Source organism: Pristis pectinata, chromosome 1 (assembly GCF_009764475.1).
Source record: "Pristis pectinata isolate sPriPec2 chromosome 1, sPriPec2.1.pri, whole genome shotgun sequence".
Lineage (NCBI taxonomy): Eukaryota > Metazoa > Chordata > Chondrichthyes > Rhinopristiformes > Pristidae > Pristis > Pristis pectinata.
This window is the reverse complement of record NC_067405.1, coordinates 81,516,557-81,537,781: the sequence shown is the minus strand read 5'-3', so window position 1 is coordinate 81,537,781 and position 21,225 is coordinate 81,516,557. Positions and strand designations below refer to the sequence as shown.

Sequence of the window (21,225 nt, the reverse complement as noted above, 5' to 3'; positions counted from 1 at the left end):
GTAGTCAGGGATTTCAACTTTCTTAGTGTGAGAGGCATGGAGGGGGTGGAATTTTTGAATTAGTACATATATAGGCCTATTGCAGAAGGGGCAGAACTGACCTAATCTTATGGAATATAGCCAGGCAGGTGGTTGAAAAGTGTCAGGGAGGTGCTCCCAGGACCAGGGATCATAGTCTAAAGGGGTAAACCATTTAAGACCAAATTGAGAAAATTTCTTCTCCCAGAACAGTGAACCCATGGAATTATCTTACACAGAAATTGAAGCCAAATCATTAAATATATTCAAGAAAGAGTTGGATATTTTTCTAAGGGCTAGAGGGATTGAGAAATGTGGGGAGAAAACTGGAACAAGGAACTGAATTTAGATGATTAGCCATGGCCAGATTGAATGACAGAGCAGAGGCTAGGTGCCAAATGGCCTACTCCTGCTCCTAATTTTCCACATTTGTATTTGAGCATCTCTCTGGATTGTTAGTAATCTCTTTCTATTTTCATGTTCTGGACAGGCAGGGAAGAAAATGCCCCTTCTTGAGGCATGCTTAAACATTAAGTGAATTTGAACAGTGCCCAGCCAGAGAATACAGTGTAAACACCAAGTCTCAGGGTAGGTGCCAGAGCCGATTCTGCAATAGCTGGCAGGGAGTATACCCTCGAAAGAGGAAAATACTAAAACAGGATACCGGCAACTCCTGAATCTGCTGCATCTTCTTCTCACGCTCTTCCTCCATTTTCTTCTTTTTCTCTTTCTTTTCCTTTTTCTTTGCTGCTTTCAGCTTCTTTTCAATTTCAAATCTGCCAAAGATTGGAAAAGTCCTTTGAATTGAATCTTGGATGCTATTCAATTTCCAAATTCACACTGAGGTGAGCCAAGTTATTCTCTACAACTCACAGCACAAGGAAAAACATATGCCAACAGTAGTCAGGGGGACAATGTGCTCCCACACTTTCTACCTCCTCCTTATAGTTTCAATCTGACATCGTTAACCTTAAGGCAGACTTTACTTTGTTACTCCTATATCAATACACATTGGTCAAAGCTGGCTAGCTTTCAACTCTTGGTACTATCATTATGCACAGGATACATAATTGAACTGAGGAAGTAAAGGGTTAAGAAACTGTGACTGACTGTATCTATACATAGAGTTGATGGAAAAATAACTTGAAAGCAAGAGCAGGCAAGCTACTGACTCAGGCTAGGTGATAATTGCTGTGTCCGGGACCTTGGTGGCAGGCCAATATACTAGACGATAAGGGTGGTGGGTGTAATAAACAGACTGGAGGAAGCTTGTTTTAAACAATGAGGGTGATACCTGTCTTTGAATCTCTTGATTATAACTCAATTATGTTGGACAATAGGTGCGATGTCTGTCTTTGGTTCTCTGAGGCCTGACTGAAACTCGTGGAGCCGAAGTCATTAAGTGTGTGTGACAATATCTGTATAAATTACTGTCTGCTGCTTTGGACTGCAGAGACCTCCGATGAAGACTCTACATGAGAGTTTGAGGAGAATTCTCCCGCAGTATACTGCTAATAAACGCGCTTTATCGAATCAACCTTGTGGCACTGTGTTACTTTGCAGCAGACAGAAGTGGGAACTCAAAATCGGGACAACAGAACCACATTGGCCAGTCTGTCTTGGGTCAGGCTTCTGACCTGTGCACTGGTATAAACTGCTGTACCACCACAAACTCTAGCCCATCTATCTCCACCTTTCTGACAGTGTACATCTGTTCCTGCCTCAACCCATTTAGTCTCAAATTGTGTCATTACCTCCAGACTTACTCTCCTGGCTGGTCTCCTCTCAGTTTCCTCGACAAACCCAGGTCACTTACAATACTGCCTTCATACCATACTCCAAATTACGCTTTTCACATCACCTGTGAATGCATACTTATCTGGCAATGTTGAACCAGCTATGATTTGATTTTGAACATCTTATATTATAATGCACTGATGGTGGCCAATTAGCCCACTGGGTTCATATAGGCTCCCAAGGGAGCAATCCCATCAGTCTCATTCCCTCTCTCCTACCATTCCTTGCATTTCCTCATACACACCCATTAGCTTCCCTTTGACACAATTTGCAACTTGCCCATACTAATCAAGGTTATAGATAGAGTTTTAAACTAACTGATGGGGAAAGGCTCCAGGGTTTAATAAATCAGGAGGAAAGGAAAGAGCAGTGGTGGAGGAATTTAGAGACGTAGGTCTGAAAGGCCAGGGCAGAAGATGTAGACAGAAATATGCAAAACCAAGCAAACCTAGAGTTGTTAATAACTAAAAAAAAATCAAAGCTTAATGTTCTTTATTTGAATGAACAGAGAATTTACATGAAAATAGATGACTTGATAGCACAGATAGCAAAATGAGTCTGATCTAATAGCTGTTACAGAAGTGTGGTTACAGGGTGACCACGATTGGGTGCTCAATTTTCCAGGTTATACACTGTTCCAGGCCAAAGGAGAACAGGGTGGGGTGGGGTTGTTAATCAAGGAAGGTATCAGAGCAGTGCTGAGTCGTGATATAAAGACAGTGGAAAGTGATGTGCATTCAGTTTGCATTGAACTCATGAATAGCAGAAGGAAGACATGGGTGGGAGAAGTTGGGCTATTTTAGATTTGGTCTCATGAGATGAGGAAAGGCTAATTAGCAACCTTGTGGTTAAAAATCCCCTTGAGGGTAGTGACCACAATATGATTGTTATGAGCCAGGTTGCTATTTGGTGAATGTCCCTTTAAGGCACCTGGACAGTAGAGTAGGGGTGTGGGGGTGTGTGTGGGGGTGCGTGTGTGGTGTCATCAAGACAGCAAGAAGATAACAACGTGCTGACGGTTTTGCTCAGTGAGTCGAAGTAAGTCGAGGAGTGAGAGTGCAAGAGAGAGAAAGAGAGCGCGCGAGAGCCTGACTGACTGACTGCTGGTCTCCATAACAATGGATGAAGAACAACAGCTGTGTCTGTCGCTACAATCCATGTATGGATTTTTGGAGCATACAAGTGGAGTCCACTTAGTCGTTAACCTGTAGTGGGAAACAGGTATTTCTGTGGGCAGCCACATATCGAGAGCAATGGAGATCATCAGTGATCGAGGTGTCGTATGGGTTCCACTGTGGAACATGTGGATTTTGTAAATTCTCTCTACATACATCTTCTCTTGAGTCAACGGTGGTTTTGCAAAAGCCTTTGCTTACGTTCCATATGATGACTTGCTGAACTGAATTTTGAGAACTATTCCTAGACTTGGAGTTTGGGAATTTGCCACACACACATTTTGAGTTTAGTTTTGGGGTTAATGTTTAATATCTAACGTTTTTACTTTTCTTATTATCATAAGTAGTTATTAATAATAGTTTCTAACACTTATACATGACTCAGTGTGTTTCTATTGTTGCTGGTACATAACATGATAGAATTCCAAATGCTGTGCGAGGACAAACACTACAACCAGTATCTTCAATTTAAATAAAGGCAATTGTAATGGTGTGAGGGAGGAGTTGTCCAAGGTCGGAGTTGTCCAAGGTCGGCTGGATATACAAGCTAAGAGACGGGTCAGTACAAGAACAGTGGCAAATATTCAAACAGCTGGTCTATAATGTTTAGCAAGAGTTTATTCCAAACAAAGAGAAGAATCCTGTGAGAAAAATCACAATCCATGGTTAGCAAAGGAGGTTGAGGATAATGTTAAATTGAAAAGTAGGGCATGCTTCCAGATAAGGAGTGAGAGGCTAACGAATGAAAGCAGCCGAGGAGTTCCGAAGAGATAAGTTATTTTTTCTAACGGTTTCGGGGATAGCGGGGAGTAATTGCGCAGGCGCGTGACATCAGTCGTTAGTGTGCGCACAGTTTAAAAAGAAGACTGCCATATCCAGCGGGCAGCGTCGGAGCGGGCAGCAGAGTGAGTGAGAGCAGAGTGTTTTGGGCTTTGGCTCAACAGGCTTCGGCTTAAAAGGTGCGAGGCAGGAGAGTAACTGGTAAGTAAAGGTAAGGTTTACCTGTTATCTGTTATAAATTTTTAAGTAGGAAAAAAACTAGGTAGGGGAAAAAAAAGAATTAGTTCAGATGGAGGACATGGTGGTGTGCTGCTTGATGTGGGAGCTCGTGGACCTTGCCGTGGTCCATGATGACCACGTCTGCAGTAAGTGCTTGAGACTAGAGGAACTTCGGCTCAAAATTGATGAGCTGGAGTCACAGCTTCAAACACTGTGGAGCATCAGAGAGGGAGAGAGTTATGTAGATACTGTACATCAGGAGACAGTCATCCCCCCCCCCCCATAGAGCAGGTACTTCTGGTGTCCAGGAAGTAGATAGAAGGGTGACTGTCAGGGGAGAGGAAGGGAAAAAGAAAACGAACAGGCAGATAGTGCAGAGGACCCGGGAGGCTGTTCCCCTTAATAACAGGTTTTCTGCTTTGGAAGCTGTTGAGGGGGATGACTTGCAGGGATCAAGCAGCAGTAGCCAGGTTTCTGGCACTGGGACCAGTCCTGCTGCTCAGAAGGGAAGGAAGAAGAGGAAGTCAGTAGTGATAGGGAACTCGATAGTCAGGGAAACAGATAGGAGGTTCTGTGGCAGTGAGCATGAATCCCGGATGGTATGTTGCCTCCCAAGTGCCAGGGTCCGGGATGTCTCTGATCGGGTCCACAGGATTCTTGAGCGGGAAGGAGAACAGCCAGAAGTCGTGGTACATGTTGGTATCAACGACATAGGTAGGAAGAGGGATGAAGTCCTGAAAAGTGAGTTTAGGGAGATAGGCAGAAAGCTGAAGAACAGGACCTCAAGGGTAACAATCTTGGGATTGCTGCCAGTGCCACGCGATAGTGAAGGTAGGAATAGGAGGAGATGGCAAATGGGATCTCTCATGGGAAAGGTGGGACCTGTACAGAGAGGAGTGGTTACACCCAAACCCGAAGGGGGGCCAATATCCTTGCAAGCAGGTTTGCTAGGGTGGTTCGGGAGGGTTTAAACTAGTTTGCGAGGGGGATGGGAACCAGAGGGGTAGGTCAGAGGAAGAAGGGGATGGGGAAAAGTCAGATCTAACAGGTAGAGAGGCTTTGAGGAAGGAGAAGCAGAGTACGGACTATAAAAGTGGAAAGGTGGATGGACTAAAGTGCATTTACTTAAATGCAAGAAGCATCAGGAATAAGGGTGATGAACAGAGAGCTTGGATAAGTACATGGGACTACGATATTGTGGCTATTACAGAGACATGGCTGACACCAGGGCAGGAATGGATATTGAATATTCCTGGTTTTCAGTCTTTAAAACGGATTTGGGGGGGGGGGGGGGGGGGGGTGGTGGAGAAGAGGAGGAGGGGTTGCGATACTCGTCACGGATACTATTACAGCTGCAGAAAGGGTGGATAATGTAGAAGGATCCTCTCTGGAGTCTATATGGGTGTAAGTTAGGAACAAGAAAGGAGTAGTTACTCTACTGGGAGTATTCTATAGGCCCCCCCAGTAGCAGCAGGGATACCGAGGAGCAGATTGGGAGGCAGATTTTGGAAAGATGCAAAAATAACAGGGTTATTATCATGGGAGATTTCAACTTCCCAAATATTGATTGGCACCTGCTTCGGGCCAAAGCTTTAGATGGGGCGGAGTTTGTTAAGTGTGTCCAGGACGGATTCCTGTCACAGTATGTTGACAGGCCAACTAGAGGGAATGCCATATTAGATCTAGTTTTAGGTAATGAATCGGGTCAGGTGACAGATCTCTCAGTGGGCAAGCGTTTGGGGGACAGCGACCACTGCTCCATAACCTTTAGAATTGTCATGGACAGGGATAGGAGCAAAGAGGACGGGAAGATATTTAATTGGGGAAAGGTGGATTATGAGGCTATAAGGCGAGAACTTGCGAGTGTAAATTGCGATAACATTTTTGAAGGGAAATGTACTATGGAGATGTGGTCGATGTTCAGGGATCTCTTGCAGGATGTTAGGGATAAATTTGTCCCAGTGAGGCAGAGAAGGAATGGCAGGGGGAAGGAACCATGGGTGACAAGAAAGGTGGAACAACTAGTTGGGAGGCAGCATACGTAAGGTCTAAGCAGCAAGGATCAGATAGGGCTCGTGAGGAATAGAGAGCAAGAAGGGGACGTGAAAAGGCTTTGGCGAGTAGGGTTAAGGAGAATCCCAAGGATTTTTTCTTGTACATGAAAGGTGGGAAGATGTGCCTGGAAGCTGTGGAAGTGGGTGAAGTTCTCAATGAATACTTCTCTTCAGTATTCACCAAGGAGAGGGGTCTTGATGACGCTGAGGGCAATGTTGGTAAGGGTAATGTTCTACAGTATGTAGATATCAAGAGAGAGGATGTGTTGGAGCTGTTAGAAAATATTAGGACAGATAATTCCCCAGGCCCTGACGGAATATTCCCCAGGCTGCTTCCTGAGGCGAGGGAGGAGATTGCTGAACCGTTGGCTAGGATCTTTGAGTCCTTGTTGTCCACGGGAATGATACCAGAGGATTGGAGGGTGGCAAATGTTGTCCCCTTATTCAAAGAAGGTAGTAGGGATAGTCCAGGGAATTACAGACCAATGAGCCTTACGTCTGTGGTGGGTAAGCTGTTAGGAAGGATTCTAAGAGACAGGATCTATGAGCATTTACAGAAACATGGACTAATTAGGGACAGCCAGCATGGCTTTGTGAAGGGAAGATCTTGCCTCACAGCCCTGATAGGGTTCTTTGAGGAGGTGACCAGGAAGATTGATGAGGGTAGTGTAGTAGATGTGATCTACATGGATTTTAGTAAGGTGTTTGACAAGGTTCCACATGGTAGGCTTGTTCAGAAGGTCAGAGGCCAAGGGATCCAGGGAGGCTTGGCCGTGTAGATTCAGAATTGGCTTGCCTGTAGAAAGCAGGGGGTTGTGGTGGAGGGAGTGCATTCAGATTGGAGGGCTGCTCTTCAAAATATTTAGAGGAATAGATAGAGTGGACAGCCAGCGCCTCTTTCCCAGGGCACCAATGCTTTATACAAGAGGGCATGGCTTTAAAGTAATGGGTGGGAAGTTCAAGGGAGATGTCAGAGGGAGGTTTTTCACCCAGAGAGTGGTTGGTGCATGGAATGCGCTGCCTGGGGTGGTGGTGGAGGCTGATACGTTGGTCAAGTTCAACAGATTGTTAGATAAGCATATGGAGGAATTTAAATTAGAGGGATATGTGGGAGGAAGGGGTTAGATAGTCTTAGGTGTGGTTTGAAGGTCGGCACAACATGATGGACAAAAGGGCTTGTATTCTGCTGTATTGTTCTATGGTTCTATACAAAGTGACAAGGGCTAGTGGCAGACTACAAGATTGACAAGTTTTCAGATTAAAAAGATAAGGGAGAAAATGAATTTTGAGAGAAACCTTGCACGTAGTAGAAAACAGTAAAAGCTCCTATGGATATATAAATAGGAAGAGGACGGCTAAGGTAAATGTGGGGCCTCTAGAGAACAAGGCTGGCAAAGTGATAACAGCAAAGAAATGGCAGATGTATTATTGAGGAAGTGGTAGAGAACCGGGTACAATTACAATGTTTAAAAGACATTTAGACAGTTACATGGACAGGAAAAGTTGAGAGCGATATGGACCAAATGTAGGCTAATGGGACGATCTCAGGAAGGCACCTTGGTTGGCACGGATGTGTTGATCTGAAGGGCCTGTTTACATGCTGCAAATCTATAACTCCATATGTTGAATACATGTTTTGCATCTGTGTTCACCTCAGAAGATATTGCTAATATCCCTAAGAACATGAGAGCATAAGAAATAGCAGCAGGAGTAGGTCAACTGGCCCGTCAAGCCTGCTCTGCCATTCATTAAAATCATGGCTGACCTGGCCATGAACTCAGCTCTGCCTACCTGCCTTTTCCCCACAACCCTTAATTCCCCTACTATGCAAAAAACTATCTGCATCTTAAGTATATTTAATGAGGGCCTTTTGCCTTCATTGCTTCCTTGGGCAGAGAATTCCACAGATTCACTACCCTCTGGGAAAAGCAGTTCTTTTCATCTCTGTCCTAAGTCTACTCCCCTGAATCTTGAGGCTATATCCCCTAGTTCTAGTCTCACCTACCAGTGGAAACAACTTTCCTGCCACTATCTTATTTATCCCTTTAATAATTTTATATGTTTTCATAAGATCCCCTCTCATTCTTCTGAATTCTAGCCAGTATAGTCCCAGGTGACTCAGTAAGATATCAGACAAGGTAATTTCAAATAACATTTCAAATAAAATTCCCAATGACAACAGATGAAGTATTGCAGAAACTCAAGGGGCTGAAGGCAAACAAGTTGCCAGGACCTGATGGACTCCACATTAGGGTTTTAAAGGAAATAGCTGCAGAGATAGTGGACCCGTTAGTTTTACAGCCATTACAGGCAAGATGCTGGAGTTAATAATCAAAGAGAAAATAACTAATCAGGTAGGAAAGCTGAATATAATTAAAGCTAATCAACATAGTAAATCATGTTTGACAAATTTGCTCAAATTCTTTGAGATGGAGTTGATAGAGGAACCTGTAGCTATAGTGCATTTGGATTTATAAAAGGCATTTGACAAGGTGCCATATGGGAGGCTGATGCATAAATTAGAAGTCCATGCTATTAGAAGTCCATGGAAGTGTATTAGAAGGGATTGAACACTGGCTGTCTCATAGAAAACAAAGTTGGAATAAATGGGTATTTTCCCCAACTGGAAGGTAACTACTGGAGTACCACAGGGATCAGTTCTTGGCCCGCAACTGTACGCAAGGATCCAAAATTTGCCGATGATACTACAATGGGATAAAGATGGATTGAGTTGGTGGGCAAAAGACTGGCAAATGGAGTTTAATGTGGGGAGGTGCTAAGTCATGCACTTCGCAAAGAAATCAAACGGCAGATTATCTGAATGGAGAAAGCCTGCAAGTGAGTGACGTACAGTCATACATTCTAGTGCATGAATCACAAAGTTAGCAGGCAGGTCAAATAAGTAGTTAAGAAAGCAAACAGTATTCTGACCTTCATTGCAAAGTAGTTTGCGTTTAAAGATAGGGAGCTTTTGATGCAATCATAGAGGGTGTTGGCGAGGCCTCATCTGGAATATTGTGTACAGTTTTGGTCTCCTTACCTAAAAGAAATAGTAACATTGGAGACAGTCCAGAGGAAATTCACCAGGCTAATTCCTGGGCTGAGAGACTAGATAGTTTGGGCCTGTATTCCTTGGAGTTAAGTAGATTGAGGGGTGACTTTATTCAAACATACAAGATCCTAAGTGTGCATCGGGATTATTTCATCAGTGGGAGAGTCTTGAACAAGGAGACTTACAAGGGGGTGGTCATTTAAAATAGAGTTATGTAGGTGGTGAATCTCTGGAATCCTTTGCAAAGCAGATGGTGAAAGCTATATCATTAGAAGTGGAGGTGGATAACTATTTGATTGATTGAGGAATAGAAGAGTACAGAGAAATGGCACAGAAGAAGAGTCAAGGACAGCAGAGATGAGCCATGATCATATTAAATGATGGGACAGGCTTGAAACTACTGATGGCCAACTCCTGCTCCTATTTTGCCTTCTTGTGTTCTGAAGGGTAGCCAATAAAGCTCTAAGTATGCCTTTGCCATGTGCGGGAAATACATACAAAGGAAACCCATGCTGGTTTCTGGTTTAAATACCTGCATTGTCTCGGTCATCTCTAGATCTAACCTCTTCCCACCCTACAACCCTTCAAGATCTGTCTTACACACATTAAATTTCCTTCACACCACCAATACAGGCTGTGCATTCAGCAACCTAAAATTCATCTCTGGAATATCTGCTCTAACTATCCGCCTCTTCCCTCCTTAGAAGCTCTTTAAAACCTACCCCTTGCTGAGCTTTGGTCCTATTGTTTCTGTAAGTAGCTTGCTGTCAAATTTTGTTTGACAGCATTCTTGTGAAGTATCTGGATATAGACTCATCAAGTCACAGAGTGAAACAGCACAGAAACAGGCTCTTTGGCTCACTAGACTTGTGTCAACCATCAATTACCCATTTATACAAATCCTAGCCTAACCCATTTTATTCTCCCCACATGCCCATCAACTCCTCCCAGATTCTACCGCTCACCTACACACCAGGGACAATTTATAGTGGTCAATTTACCTACCAACCTGCAGGTCAGTGGGTTGTGGGAAGAAACCAGAGGACCTATTGGAAACCCATGCTATAACAGGGAGAATGTATAAACTCTACATAGACAGTATCCAAGATCAGGAATGAAGCTGGGTCGCTGGCGCTGTAAAGTAGTAGTTCCACTAGCTGTACCACTGTATGTTACCATTAACAATACAATATAAAAGCAAGTGGGTGTTATTTCAAACATTACAACTTGCCTATACATTCTCAGCCTGACGAGGTTTAAAATCAGAGCCTTAATGTTTTCACTGTATGCCCAAAATCAGATACCTTCTTCAAATTTGTCTTTCCTGCCTCAACGCCATTTAAGCCAACTAAACAGTTCTAATTGCTGCTTGGAAGACTAGCTGATTTGACAGTGGATTGAAGCTGTGTCTGTAATATGCTTCAGTGCAACAGATCCTTAGTACAGCATCTCACCTCCGCCTTAGCACTTCTCGCTTTTCTATCCGGTTGTAGAGTTCTTGCTCTCGTTCCTTCTCAGTCATTTGTTCCAACCTTGCTCTGTCCTCCTCATCACCCATGAGGTCATCATCATAGCCATCATGGAACTCTTCCTCTTCTGATGAGGATGAAGACTCGGAGCTTGAAGATGAGCTACTCCTTTCTGAATCGGAAACTTCCCCTGAAATTTTAAACACATTACTCATTCACCAAATACTAGCCACATAAGGGTAACAGAGGAAAGGCAAGTGTGGGGCTAGGGGAATACAGCTAACAATTTTTAAATCATACCTTAAAAGAAGTCAAACATGATCTATGACTTGGAAGGCCCGAAGAGCATGCATTTACATGGGGGCCTTGGATGATATCAATATAATAAAACAGGACCTGGCAGAAGTAGAATAGGAGCAGCTACTGGCGCAGTGGTATTATCACTGGATTACTAATCTAGATACCCAGGGCAAAGTCCAGATGGTGATAAATTCAAATCCGAATGCTGGAATTAAAAACTCTTATGAATACCACGAATACCACAGTCAATTGTTGTTAAGACCCATCTGGTTCACTACTGTCCTGTAGGGGAGGAAGTCTACCTCCCTATTTGGTGTGACTCCAAAAACTGCCCTGTTGACCCTGCAGATTCCTAACGTTTGGAGGCTCGTACCAAAACTGGGAGACCTGTCTCACTGACAAGTCAAGCAACAGCCTGACAAAGTCACACTTATGGAATCACACCTTACAGTCAATGTCCCAGAAACCATCATCTCCATCCTGTCCCACTGCAGGACAGACCCAGAGAGGAGGCAGCACAGTGGTCTACAGTCAGGAGGGAACTGCCCTGGGAGTCCTCAACACTGACTCTAGATCCCATGAAATCTCATGGCATCAGGTTAAATTTGGGCAAGGAAATGTTCTGTTGATCCACTTACCACCCCCCTTGGCTGATGAATCAATACCACTCTATGTAGAACACCACTTGGAGGAAGAACGGAGAGGCGTAATGGTGTAGAATGTACTCTTGGGTGGGAGTCCATCATCAAGAGTGGCTCAGCAGCACTACCACTGAATGAGCTGGTCAATCTGACAGGACGTTCCTGCTAGATTGGGTCTGCGGCAGGTGGAGAGGGAACCAAGAGGGAAAACCTACTTGATCTAGTCCTTGCCAATCTCCACATCACAGATGCATCTGTCCATGACAGTATCGGTAGGAATAACCACTACACAGTCCTTGTGGAAGCAAAAATCACATTTTCACAATGAAAATACACTTCATTGTGCTCTGTGGCAGTATCACTGTGCTATATCTGGCAGAGTGTAAACAGATCTAGCAGCTTAGGACTGGGCATCCATGAGACACTGCGGGTCATAAGAAGTGTATTCAACCATAATCTGCAACCTCATGGCCCACCATATACCCTGCTCTGCCATCACGAGAAAACCAGGGGATCAACCCTCATTCAATGAAGAGTGCAGGAAGGCACGCCAGGAACAGCATAGGCAAGGGAAGAGATTGCTGCAGCTGAGATTTTTTAAATCTTTGCTGGCCACAAGTGAGGTACCAGATGACTGGAGGACAGAAGATGTGGTCCTCCTTTCCAAGGAAAGCAGCAGGGAAAAGCCTGGTAACTATTCACCTATGTGCCCAACGTCAATGGTAGGGAAAGCAGCGTAAAAAATTATGAGGGAGAAGATTAATGATCAATTAGGAAGGCAGGGACTAATCAGATGGCCTTGTCAAGGGCAGGTCCTGTCTGACCAATCTGACAATTTTGTTTTTGTTTTTGAAGTACTAACAAAAAGTGTATTGATAAGGACAGTGCAGTAAATGTGGTTACATGGACTTCAGTAAGGCCTTCAACAAGTTCCCACATGGGAGACTGGTCCAAAAGGCGAGGGCCCATGGGGTCCAGGGCAAGTTGGCAAATTGGACCAAGCAAAAGGAGACAGAGGAGGTAGAGGAGTGGTTTAGTGATTAAATGGCTGTGACTAGCAGCGTTCCACAGGGATCAGTGCTGGGAACTTTGCTGCTTGTAATATACATGAATGATCTGGATGTGGGTGTAGGAGGAACAATGTTTTTAGATGACACAAAGATTACTATAATTGTTGATTGCGTGGAGGATAACCTTATGCTACAGAGAGATATCAAAGAGTTGCTGAAAAATGGTAGAGAGTTTAATCCTGCTAAATGCAAGGTGATGCATTTTGGGAGTACCAATGAGGTTAGGAAATACACCATGAACAGTAGGGTCCCAGGGAGTATGGAGGAACAGAGTAAGTCCATAGATCCTTGAAGGTGGCAACACAGATAGACAATGTTGGATAGGAAGGCATTGGGATACTGGCCTTCATTAGTCAGGGCACTGAATACAAGAGCAGGGAGGTTATACTCCAGCTTTATAAAACATTATAGACCTCAGCTGGAGTACTGTGTGCAGTTCTGGTCACAACACTAGGAAAGATATGATAGTGGTGGAGAGGGTGCAGAGGAGATTCACCAGGATGTTGTCTGGGTTGGAGTGTTTCAGTTATGAGACTGGAAAGATTGCGTCTTTTTTCCCTTGGAGCCAAGGTGATTAAGAGGAGACATGATTGAGGTACATAAAATTAAGAGTATAGATAGGATAGACTGCAGGAAACTTTTCCTCATTTCAGAGGTAGATAAATCTAGAGGACTTACATTTAGGGTAAGGAGGAAGAGATTCAGAGGGGATATGAATGGGACCTTCTTCACCCAGAGGGTTTTAAGTACCTGGAATGCACTGATCAGGAGAGTGGTTGAAGCTGGGTTTCTGACAGCACTTAACTAGTATCTAATATGAATACTTGAATCACTTTGAGATTAGGTGCTGGCGATAGGGTTAACACAGACTGGTGTGGAGGATTTGGGCTGAATAGCCTGTTTCCATGCTGTTCGATTCATTATCAACGACCCAGCAATCACTTCCCTCGCTTCCCTTAACCTGGGGTATATTCCGTCTGGCCCCGGGAACGTCTCTCCTAATGCTTTTCAGTGCTCCAACACTGCCTCTTTCTTAATCTTGACATGCTCCAGCACATTACCCTCTTCTATGCTGACCTCACATTTGTCAAAGTCCCTCTCCCTGGTGAACACTGAAGCAAAGTATTCACTAAAGACCTCCCCAACCTCCTCCGCCTCCAGGCACGTTTCCCCCTTTATCCCCGAGTGGTCCTACCCTCACTCAAGTCATTCTGCTGTTCTTCATGTACGTGGGGTTTTCCTTAATCCTCCTCACCAAGGCCTTTGCATGTCCCCTTCTAGCTCTTGTAAGTCCCTTCTTAAGCTTCTTCCTGGCTACCTTATAACTCTCAAGACCCGTGTCTGATTTTGCTTCCTCAACCTTAAGTATGCTTTCTTCTGCCCTTTGACTAAATGTTCCACCTCCCTTGTCAACCATGGTTCCTTTCCCTATCTCAGTGGGACAAACCTATCCAGGACCCCATACAAGTGGTCCCTAAACAGCCTCCACATTTCTGCTGTGCATTTCCCTGAGAACATCAATTCCTAATTTACGTTCCCAAGTTCCTGGGTAATAACATCATAATTAGCCCTCTCCTAATTAAATACTTTCCCATATCGTCTGCTCCTGTCCTGGTCCATGGCTATGCTAAAGGTCGGGAGTTGTGGTCACTATCTCTGAAATGCTCGCCCACTGGGAGGTCTGTCACCTGATCAGGTTCATACTAGATCCAGTATGGCTTTTCCTCTGGTCAGCCTGTCCACATACTGTGTTAGGAATCCTTCCTAGTCACACCTAACAAATTCTGCCCTATCTAAACCTTTTACTCTGAGGTGCCAATCAATATTAGAGAAGTTGAAGTCACCCATGAAAACAACCCTGGTATTTTTGCACATTTTCAAAATCTGCCTACTTACCTGCTCCACAGTGCCCCGGTTGCTACTGAGGGGCCCATAGAATACTCCCAGTAGAATGATTGCTCCCTTCCTGTTTCTGAATTCCATCCACACTGACTCAGTAGACGATCCCGCCACGACATACTCCCTTTCTGCAGCTGTGATACGATCCCTGATTAGCAACGCCACCACCCCCCCACCCCCCCCCCAACCCCCCTCCCTATCCCTTTTGGAACAGCTAAACCCCAGAACATCAAGTAGCCAATCCCGTACTTGCGGCAGTGAAGTCTCTGTAATGGCCACAGCATCATAATTCCATTATATATGGGCAGAGAAGTAGCAGATAGAGTTTAATCCAGACAAGTGTGGGGTCCCATTTTCCCCATGAGGCCCATACCTCTATGACCTTCCTATCCAAGTACCTTTCCAAATACCTGTAATTTTATCTGCCTCCAATACCTCCTCTGACATACCCTCATTGCAATACACCCTCCTACCTATTTTCATGTCTCAACAAGCTGGAAGTTGTGCTCTCTCCTAGGTCATTAAAGTACTGGAATACTGAATTCAGCGTCCAGGTCATCCTGCAGACATGTCTCTGTAATTGCTTTTAGATCATACTAATACCATCAACTCTTCTATCTTGAGGGCCTAGAACTGATCCTCAGGTCACCCGACTAGGTACATTTTTGCAACGGGAAGAAAATCCATTCAGTCCAATTCTCTTTGCGATAACCAATCTTAAATCCATGTGAACGCACTTCCCCTAATACCACAAGCTCTCATGGACCAGCCTTGAGACTTTGTCAAATGCCTTTTGAAAATCCAAGTGCACTAAATCTGTATTCATGTTTCCTCTATCGACTCTCCTTTACCTCCTTGAAAACCCTGTGTTTTATTAAAACTACTTCAATCTAAAATAGCCTGTCCCAGGGTAGGTTCTGTAGCATCCTGCTCTAAGAAACCATTCCTGACACAATAAATTCTTTTTCCACGATAACCTCGCCAGCTTGATTAGTCCAATTACTATTCAGATTAAAATCACCCTTGATAATTGCAGTTCCCTTCGAGTACGCCTTTGATATTTTCCACTTCTGCTTGCTACAACAAGCAGCAATACCTTGGGGCCTGTAGACTAACCCAACGTGTCTGTATGAACGCTATGCAAGATAAGTTTTCCCCTGTACCTTGGTACAAGTGACAATAATAAACCAATTCAAATACTATTTCTACCAAAACTGATTCCACATCACCATCTATATCACCCTCAGCACCACGTTGATTTCTTCCTTGATTAACAAAACTGCCCTGCCTCCTTTCCCTTTTTGCTTATCCTATGGAATACTGAATTCAGTGTCCCAGTCATCCTACAGACACGTCTCTAATTGCTATTAGATCATACTCTTCTATACCATCATACCATCATCTCTTCTATCTTGTTACAAATACTTCATACATTCAGATAAAGAGCCTTAAGCTTTGACTTTTTAAACACACTCCTGGTTCACCTTCTGCTACACACCTTTGCTGGTAGTTTTTGCCCTTTCCTGTTACACTTTGATCTTAGTTTTTCTCATCATTATCACTCATTTCTTTTTCCATTTATCAAAACTTGCATCATTAGAACTTTCCTGCCCTCTGATTAGTTGAAAGTCCTTGTTATAACCCTACTTATCTGCTAGGACGCTGATATATCACTGGTCACTGGCTTCCAATCACAAAAACAACTCTCCATCACCACCCTCTGCCTCCTATCACCAAGCCAATTTGTATCCAACTTGCGATGGATTTCAAAAACATAAACTTTTATATCATAAACTTTTTTGGGCCAGTTTCCCATGTGGGACTTTGTCAGAAAGCCTTAATGAGGCTATGTGGACTATTATCAACCACACTGCTCTCATCCTGTTAATTTTTCAAAAAAATTCAGTCATAATGGTCAGACAGGATCTCCCCATTCTAATCCCTCAGAATCAGATTCTATTATACTTGTAACTGTTAGATGATTATTAGTTATCAGGTCTCAATGAATGGTGCTATTAGATACTTGCTTGTAACATCTTACTTATGATTACATTTTTATTTTTAAGTCAAGGTAACTTAGTCTTGAAATCCTTGCTTCCACCGGTCACAACTTGAATTGTTGGACAAAGTAGAGGGATGGTTCTTGTACATCCTACATTTTTCAGCCTTCAAGATATCCATACGCCTCCAATTCTGGTCTCTTGCACGTCCCAGTTTTAGCCATTCCACCACAGGTAGCCATACTTTTAATAGTCTAGGCTACTGACTCTGAAAAGCCCTCCATAAATTTCTCTCCCCGCTTGTCTGAAGCACTCTGCAAAATCTAATCCTTATCTGTCAGTATTCTAACCAAGGCTTTCTGCCAGTTTTTTAAAAAATTATTCAGTTTTGGGATTCAATTGCTCCCAGCAAGGCTAGCATTTATTGTTCATTCCTAAATGAAAGGTGGTGGTGAGCTATCTTCTCTCCCTTGAACCCTCTCTAGAGTCCTAGCGGTTTACCTTCCTCTGGAGCAGAACTATCTCCAGAGCTGTCTTCTGCTGAGCTGCCAGAAGATGCCGCCTTGTTCACTGCTCTCTTTGTGGTTGGTTTCTTCTCTCCACTCTTGCCTTTTCCCTTCTTTTTGGTCTTGCTGCCTCCCACAGTCCACTGTGAAGAAAGATATACTGTTAATAAACTTACTCTGCTGCGGACAACAACCACCTTCAGTATACCCATCAGGCTTTTAAGATACAACATTATACTGTGCTGAAGCCAGGCTTTATGTTAGCATCACAGGTTCAGAGTTCCACAGCACAGAAACAGGCCCTTTGGCCCAACTAGTCCATGCAGACCAAGATGCAAAACTGGGCTGAGAAGTGGCAGAAGGAGTTCAACCCAGATAAGTGTGAAGTGGTTCATTTTGGTGGGTTAAATATGATGGCAGAATATAGTATTAATGGTATGACTCTTGGCAGTGTGGAGAATCAGAGGGATCTTGGGGTCCGAGTCCATAGGACGCTCAAAGCAGCTGCACAGGTTGACTCTGTGGTTAAGGTGGCATACAGTGTATTGTCCTTCATCAATCGTGGAATTGAACTTAGGAGCCGAGAGGTATTGTTGCAGCTATATAGGACCCTGGTCAGACCCCACTTGAAGTACTGTGCTCAGTTCTGGTCACCTCACTACAGGAAGGATGTGGAAGCCATAGAAAGGGTGCAGAAGAGATTTACAAGGATATTGTCTGGATTGGGGAGCATGCCTTATGAAAACAGGTTGAGTGAACTCGGCCTTTTCTTCTTGAAGCAACAGAGGATGAGAGGTGACCTGATAGAGGTGTATAAGAGGCATTGATTGTGTGGATAGTCGGAGGCTTTTTCCCAGGGCTGAAATGGTTGCCACAAGAGGACACAGGTTTAAGGTGCTGGGGAGTAGGTATAGAGGAGATGTTGGGGTAAGTTTTTTTTTTACTCAGAGAGTGGTGAGTGTGTGGAATAGGCTGCTGGCAACGGTGGTGGAGGCTGATATGATAGGGTCTTTTAAGAGACTTTTGGATAGGTACATGGAGCTTAGAAAAACAGAGGGCTATGGGTAAGCCTAGTAATTTCTAAGGTAGGGACATGTTTGGCACAACTTTGTGGGCCAAAGGGCCTGTATTGTGCTGTAAGTTTTCTATGTTCCAAGATGCCTATCGACACTAATCTCATTTGCCTGCGTTTGGCCCATGTCCCTCTAAACCTTTCCTATCTACGTACCCCTCCTTTTAAACTTTGTAATTGCACCCCACTCCACCACTTCTTCTGGCAACTCATTCCATATACCCACCACCCTCTGTGTGGAAAACCTTGCCCCCCTCAGATCACCTTTAAATCTTTCCCGTTCACCTCAAACATATGCCCTCTACTCTTAGGCTCCCCTACCCTGTGTAAAAGACTGACTTTCTACCCTATCTACGCTTCTCATAATCATATAAACCTCTAAGGTCATCCCTCAACCTCCTTCACTCTAGGGAAAACAGACCCAGTCTACCCAATCTGTCCTTATAACTGAAGTCCTCCAGTACAGGCAATATTCCTGTGAATCTTTTCTGCACCCTCTCCAGCTTAATCACATCTTTCCTATAACAAGTCAACCTGAACTTCACACAATACTCCAATGGCGGCCCAACCAACAATTTGTACAACTGTGACATGATGTTCCAACTCCTATACTCAAAGCCTCCGCCAATGAAAGCAAGCATACCATAAACCTTCTTCACCGTCTCTGTCTACTTGTTTGGCCATTTTCAGAGAACTATGTACTTGAACCCCAAGGTCTCTCTCCCTAGGTCCCTGCCATTCACTATGCATGCTGTGCCCTGGTTTAACTTCCCAAAATGCAACACATCACTTGTCTGCTTTAAATTCCATCTGCCTTTCCTTTGCCCACTTTCCTGGTTGATCCAAATCCTGTTGTAACCTTAAACAACCTTCTTCACCGTTCACCCACACCACCAATATTGATGTCATCTGCAAACTTACAAACATGCCACCTACATTATCTTCTAAATCATTAATGTATATGACAAACAATAAAGGACCCAGCACCAATTCCCAAGACGTGTCACTGGGAACAGGCCTCCAATCTCAAATATAACCCTCCACTGCAATCTTCTGATTCCTAACTGACTGACTCTTACCACCAAGTCAATTTTGTATCCAAATGGCTAGCTCACCCTGGATCACATGTCTAATCTTCTAGACCAGTCTACCATGCAGGCCTTGCTTAAGTCCCTATAGACAATGTCCACCGCCTGCACTCATCAATCCTCTTGGTCATTTCTTCAAAAAAAATTCAATCAAATTAGTGAGGTATGATCTCCCACGAACAAAGCCAAAAATCAGTCCTCGTCTTTCCAAACGCAAAGAAATCTGTCCCTCACAATCCCTTCCAGTAACTTTTCCACCACTGATAGAAGACTCACCAGACTGCAGTTCCCTGACTTGTCCTTGCAGCCCTTCTTAAAAGGAACATTAGCCACCCTCCAGTCTTCCAGTTCCTCACCTATGGCTAATGAAGATACAAAAATCTCTGCCAATGCCCCAGCAATTTCTTCCCTTATTTCCCACAATGACCTAGGATACTCTTGGTCAGGCCCTGGGGATTTATCCTCAAGACCTAGTTCAAATCTACCACCTGATCTTAGAGCAGGATAAAATGTCAGCACAACATCATGGGCCAAAGGGCCTGTACTGTGCTGTAACGTTCTATGTTCTAAGTTCTACAGCAGAGAAACAGATCTTTCTGCCACCAAGTCCACATTGACCTTTTTGCCCGTCTACATTAATCCTACTTTCCTGCATTAGGACTGTATCCTTCTATGCTTTGCCTATTTGTCTTTCTAAATGTCTCTTAAACATAGCGATTGTATCTGATTCCACCACCTCCTTTGGCAGCATGCTCCAGATATCAACCACTGTGGGGAAAAAAAACCTTACCCCTAAGATCCCCCTTTAAATCCCTTATGTTAAATCTGTGCTCTATTTTTGATGACCCTACCATGGGTAAAAGATTCTGACCATCTAAGTATCTATGCCTCACTTTAATTCCTCCATGGCCTCCTTCACTCCAAAGGAAACAAATCCCAATAACGGGATTTTCACTCAGCACCTTGCAAGTCACACAACATTACATTTTCCATGTTCCTGAGGATACTTGTAACCCATGCTGCAAGAACAGATTTGGGTGAGGAATACCTTCTGGGCAGTGTTGTACACTGGATACTAACATCCTGCTCCAAGTGACAAGATAAGTGTTGTTTCTTCTACACTGGGGAAACCAAACACATATTAGGATGTTTGCTTTCTAGTGCACATGCCTTCAGACTGCAGCTTCTTTGTTGACTGCAGGTTTAATTCCCTATCCTTCTCTGACCTCACTGTGGCCTCTTGTACTGTCACAATGAGACCCAACACAAGGTAAAGAACAACATCTTCCATCTGGGCATGCTGCAGCCTTCTGGGCTCATTATCAAATTCTCCAACTTGCTTTCTTTTTTTTAAATCAGACCTGGCCTTTGCTGCCAGTCATCCATCTGATGAAGGTGCTTGCATCTCAAATGCTAGCTGTTTCTATTTCCATACGGCCTGAAGGTTTTCAGCATTTTCTTTTTTATTTCACATTTCCAGCATTTGCAACTTTTTTTTTCCCCCAGAGGAGAAATCTGATCCATCCCTTGAACACCTTAAACATAGCCATATGTACAGCACAGGTTAAATACAGCAACGTTCCCACTACACTCTCCCATCTAACACTCCCTAGGCAAATAATGTGTGTTAGAAGCATGAGCAACAAGTTTATTGTCATGTGCACAAGTACAGTGAGGTACAGGGTTTTACAATGAAAAACTCACTTGCAGCAGCATCACAGGCACGTAGGTACAGACAACACACAGAATACAAATTATACATAAATAATACACAACTTCAGTAAACCTCCCCTACACTCTGTTATACACCTAAAGCAGATACAGCCTGGGTTAGTTAGGAACAAATGGAAAGGGAGTTGGCCATTTGGAAGTGTTCCACCAGTTGAGGACATTCTACCCACATTCTCTCTCGATCCCTGCAATTTCCAGAATATATCAAATATATTCACAACCAAGATCAATGTACAAGAGGAGAACTCCAAAGATTTATAATGGTATCTCCGCCCAAAATAGTCTATTTCCTTATTCTGAGATGAAATTGTCTTGGCTGAAAATCAGAGCTGTACAGCATAGAAATGGGCCTTT

General features: G+C 43.8%; 1 protein-coding gene across 1 annotated transcript in view; it reads right to left on the bottom strand.

Moving 5' to 3' along the window:
• The window catches only part of rtf1 (RTF1 homolog, Paf1/RNA polymerase II complex component), a 76,639-nt gene that overhangs the window by 47,065 nt on the left and 8,349 nt on the right, over window positions 1–21,225 (bottom strand). Inside the window, exons 2-4 of the mRNA XM_052012494.1 lie at window positions 16,976–17,123; window positions 10,550–10,754; window positions 683–794 (exon numbers count right to left, since the gene is read on the bottom strand). Coding sequence (XP_051868454.1) covers window positions 683–794; window positions 10,550–10,754; window positions 16,976–17,123 — 465 coding nt within the window. The remainder of the gene's footprint in view (window positions 1–682; window positions 795–10,549; window positions 10,755–16,975; window positions 17,124–21,225) is intronic.